The 4,288-nt window shown below is 31.0% G+C and overlaps 1 protein-coding gene across 1 annotated transcript in view; it reads left to right on the top strand.

Annotated features, from left to right (window-relative positions):
• LOC106478780 (solute carrier organic anion transporter family member 4C1-like) overlaps positions 1-4,288 on the top strand; it is a 34,742-nt gene that overhangs the window by 7,960 nt on the left and 22,494 nt on the right. Inside the window, exon 2 of the mRNA XM_022382444.1 lies at positions 1,755-1,841. Coding sequence (XP_022238152.1) covers positions 1,755-1,841 — 87 coding nt within the window. The remainder of the gene's footprint in view (positions 1-1,754; positions 1,842-4,288) is intronic.

The raw sequence follows: 4,288 nt of genomic DNA, 5'->3' as shown, positions 1-4,288 counted from the left end.
TTTTGTACCTGATGATGACAAAACCTTGTCGAAACGTTGAACATTTCCTGTTATGTTAAACTTATATTAAAGTTTTTCTTCATTACCCATTCAAGCCGTCTCCAACCATTATTGTTTAAAGTAACTTTATTCCATGGAAACTTGATTTACATAAATGACACGATTTTGTATTATTTAAACAGCGCTTCGTCAAATCTGCACAGTGATGGTATAACTTATATATAATTTACCATCATCAAGTTTACAGTGATTTATACGTAATAGCAGTAAAAAATTAATTTACCACCATCAAGTGTTTACAGTGATTTATACGTAACAGCTGTAATACATTAATTTATCATCATCAAGTGTTTACAATGATTTATACGTAATAGCAGTAAAAAATTAATTTACCACCATCAAGTGTTTAGAGTGATTCATACGTAACAGCTGTAATACATTAATTTATCATCATCAAGTGTTTACAATGATTTATACGTAATAGTTGTAACACATTAATTTATCATCATCAAGTGTTTACAGCGATATATACGTGATAGCTGTAATGTATTAATTTACCATCATCAAGTGTTTACAGCGTTATATGCGTAATAGCTGTAATACACCATCATCATGTTTACTGTGATTTATATGTAATACTGTATTACACTAACTTACCATCATCAAGTGTTCACCGCGATATATACGTGATAGCTGTATTACATTAACGTACCATCATAAAGTGTTTACAGTGATTTATAGATAATAATTTACCATTAACGAGTGTTTACAGTTTAAGTCTTTACTGAAACATCTCGAAAACAACAACTACCGAAGAATTCATAACTTTTCATCGTAAGGACAAATGTTACATCAACACAGCTGTCAACTCACACACACAACACATACACTTGTTAAAAGGGGAAGAAAACCAATGTTTGAGCTTCTACTGTTGACCAGAGTCTTGGATTAATCATTAAATTAAAGAGTGCGGAGTCCAGTCCAAATAATGATAATAAATGTGTTTGAAATAAACAGTGCGGTGTCCAGTGCACATAATGATAAGAAATGTGTTCGAAATAAACAGTGCGGTGTCCAGTGCACATAATGATAATAAATGTGTTTGAAATAAACAGTGCGGTGTCCAGTGCACATAATGATAAGAAATGTGTTCGAAATAAACAGTGCGGTGTCCAGTGCACATAATGGTAATAAATGTGTTTGAAATAAACAGTGCGGTGTCCAGTGCACATAATGATAATGATAAGAAATGTGTTCGAAATAAAAAGTGCGATGTCCAGTCACATAATGATAATAAATGTGTTTGAAATAAACAGTGCGGTGTCCAGTCCAAATAATGATAATTGTCTAATTGTTTCGACTACAACTTCTAAAATTTTGTTTCGTTGTTCTACGTAACGAATCAAAACCATGTTTAAAGTTCAATTTTTAAAATCATTTATAACGGAGAGAAAAAAACTCGTACAGCTTTCGATCGGTGGTGAACTTTCACAAAATCATTAAATAAAACTTTTTGATGTCAGATCTTAAACGTTGTTTTTTCTTAAAATCGGTTTATAAATAATAGTTAATTATAAACATGGAGTGTAAAATCACTATTGTGAATAAAGATATACATTTGTATCGATAAAAAAAATGAAAAACAGTGAACCCTTTTATTTTTAATGATTGAAATGCTGTCTTGTGACAGACTGAACCGATCGTGTAAATGGTACGTCTGGAATTAAGTTTGTCTTTTTATCGTTTCATTCTAGGTGCATTGTTTGCTTTACGATTGTTTGGCCCTGCCCTGGGATTCCTTCTATCTTCAGCATGTTTAGGAGTTTACGAAAATCCTGGGAGTAAGTAACCACCTCAATGAAACAAGACGAAATATTCAAAATAATCGAAAAATTAAAATACTTTCCAGAAATACACAAAATATAAAAAACTAGAGTTAAGGCTGCAGAGACCAGTTTGATATTTATGTTAAATCATAATGACCACTATATATGGGTTCGAGATTTATGGTTATGTAAAACAAATCAAGAAAAATACTATCAGGGTTAGCCATATTTCAATAGCTATTACTGAAGTTTTCTTTTATTATCAGTGTTAGCATTATTTTATTAACTACTACTTAGGTTTTCTATTACTATCGGTATTAGCCTTATTTCACTAGCTATTACTGAGGTTTATTAGTATAAACAGTATCAGCCTTATTTCTATAGCCATTACTGAGGTTTTCTATTACTATCAGTGTGAACCTTATTTAACTAGCTATAACTGAGGTTTTCTGTTACTATCAGTATTAACCTTATTTCACTAGCTATTACTGGGGTTTTCTGTTACTATCAGTGTTAATCTTATTTTCATTAATAGCTACTGAAATCAAGCTAACAGTGAGAAAACTAGAAAACATCAGTATTAGCTATTGAAATAAGGCTAACAATGATAAAACTAGAAAACCATAGTAATAGCTTGTGAAATAAGGCTAACACTGATAGTAACAGAAAACCTCAATAATACCTAGTGAAATAAGATTAACACTGATAGTAGCAGAAAACCCCAGTAATAGCTAGTGAAAAAAGGTTAATACTGATAGTAATAGAAAACCTCAATAATAGCTAGTGAAATAAGGTTATTACTGATAATGAAACAAAACTTTAGCAATAGCTATTGAAATAAGGTTAACACTGATAATCAGAGAAAAGCTCAGTAACAGCTAGTGAAATAAGGCTAACACTGTTGAAAACCTCAGTAACAGCTAGTGAAATAAGGCTAACACTGATAGTAACAGAATACCTCAGTAAAATCTATGGAAATAAGGCTAACATTGATAATAAAAGAAAACTTCAATAATAGCTATTGAAATAAGGCTAACACTGATAATCAGAGAAAAGCTCAGTAATAGCTAGTGAAATAAGGCTAACACTGATAGTAATAGAAGACTTTAGTAATAGCTAATGAAATAAGGCTAACAATGATAGTAACAGAAAACCTCAGTAACAGCTAGTAAAATAAGGCTAATACTGATAGTAACAAAAAACTTCAGTAATAGCTAGTGAAATAAGGCTAACACTGATAGTAACAGAAAACCCAAGTAATAGCTAGTGGGTTTTCTATTACTATCAGTATTAGTCTTATTTCACTAACTGTTACTGAGGTTTTCTGTTACTGTCAGTGTTAGCCTTAATTCACAAGCTGTTACTATAGTTTTCTAGTTTTATCATTGTTAGCCTTATTTCCATAGCTATTACGCAGGTTTTCTGCTACAATCAGTGTTAGCGTTTTTTCACTAGCTGTAAAAGAGGTTTTCTCTTACTATCACTTGCTGTTACTGAAGTTTTCTATTACTATCAGTGTCAGCTTGATTTCAGTAGCTATTATTAATGTTTTCTCTTATTATCAGTGTTAGCCTTATTTCATTAGCTATTACTGAGATTTTCTGTTACTATCAGTGTTAACCTTATTTCACTAGCTATTACTGAGGTTTTCTGTTTTGTTAGTGTTAAAACTATTTCATTAGCTGTTACTGAGATTTTCTGTTACTATCAGTGTTAGCCTTTTTTCACTAGCTGTTAAAGAGGTTTTCTCTTACTATCACTTGCTGTTACTCAAGTTTTTTATTACTATCAGTGTTAGCTTGATTTCAGTAGCTATTATTAATGTTTTCTCTTAATATCAGTGCTAGCTTTTCTTCTCTAGCTGTTATTGAGGTTTTCTATTACTATCAGTATTAACCTTATTTCACAAGCCATTACTAATGTTTTATTTTACTATCAGTGCTAACCTTATTTCATAAAGCTATTGCTAAGGTTTTCTGTTACTATCAGTGTTAGCCTTATTTAACTAGCTATAACTGAGGTTTTCTGTTACTATCAGTATTAACCTTATTTCACTATCTATTACTGGGGTTTTCTGTTACTGTCGGTGTTAACCTTATTTCACTAGGTATTATTGAGGTTTTCATATGCTATCAGTGTTAACCTTATTTCAATAGCTATTACTGAAGTGTTCTGTTCTTATAATGGTGCTAGCCTTATTTCCCTAACTATTACTGAGATTTTCTTTTACTATCAGTGTTAGCTTTATTTCACTAGCTATACTAAGATTTTCTATTCTATGAGTGTTAACATTATTTCACAAGCTATTACTATGGTTTTCTAGTTTTATCACTGTTAGCATTATTTCAATATCTAATACTGATGTTTTCTAGTTTTATCAGTGTTAGCTTGATTTCAGTAGCTATTGTTACGTCTCCGTTTGTTAATTAACTTTCCGTAACTTCGTTCCGACGAAATTTTAA

Source organism: Limulus polyphemus, unplaced genomic scaffold (assembly GCF_000517525.1).
Source record: "Limulus polyphemus unplaced genomic scaffold, Limulus_polyphemus-2.1.2 Scaffold249, whole genome shotgun sequence".
Lineage (NCBI taxonomy): Eukaryota > Metazoa > Arthropoda > Merostomata > Xiphosura > Limulidae > Limulus > Limulus polyphemus.
This window is presented reverse-complemented; position numbering and strand designations above follow the sequence as displayed.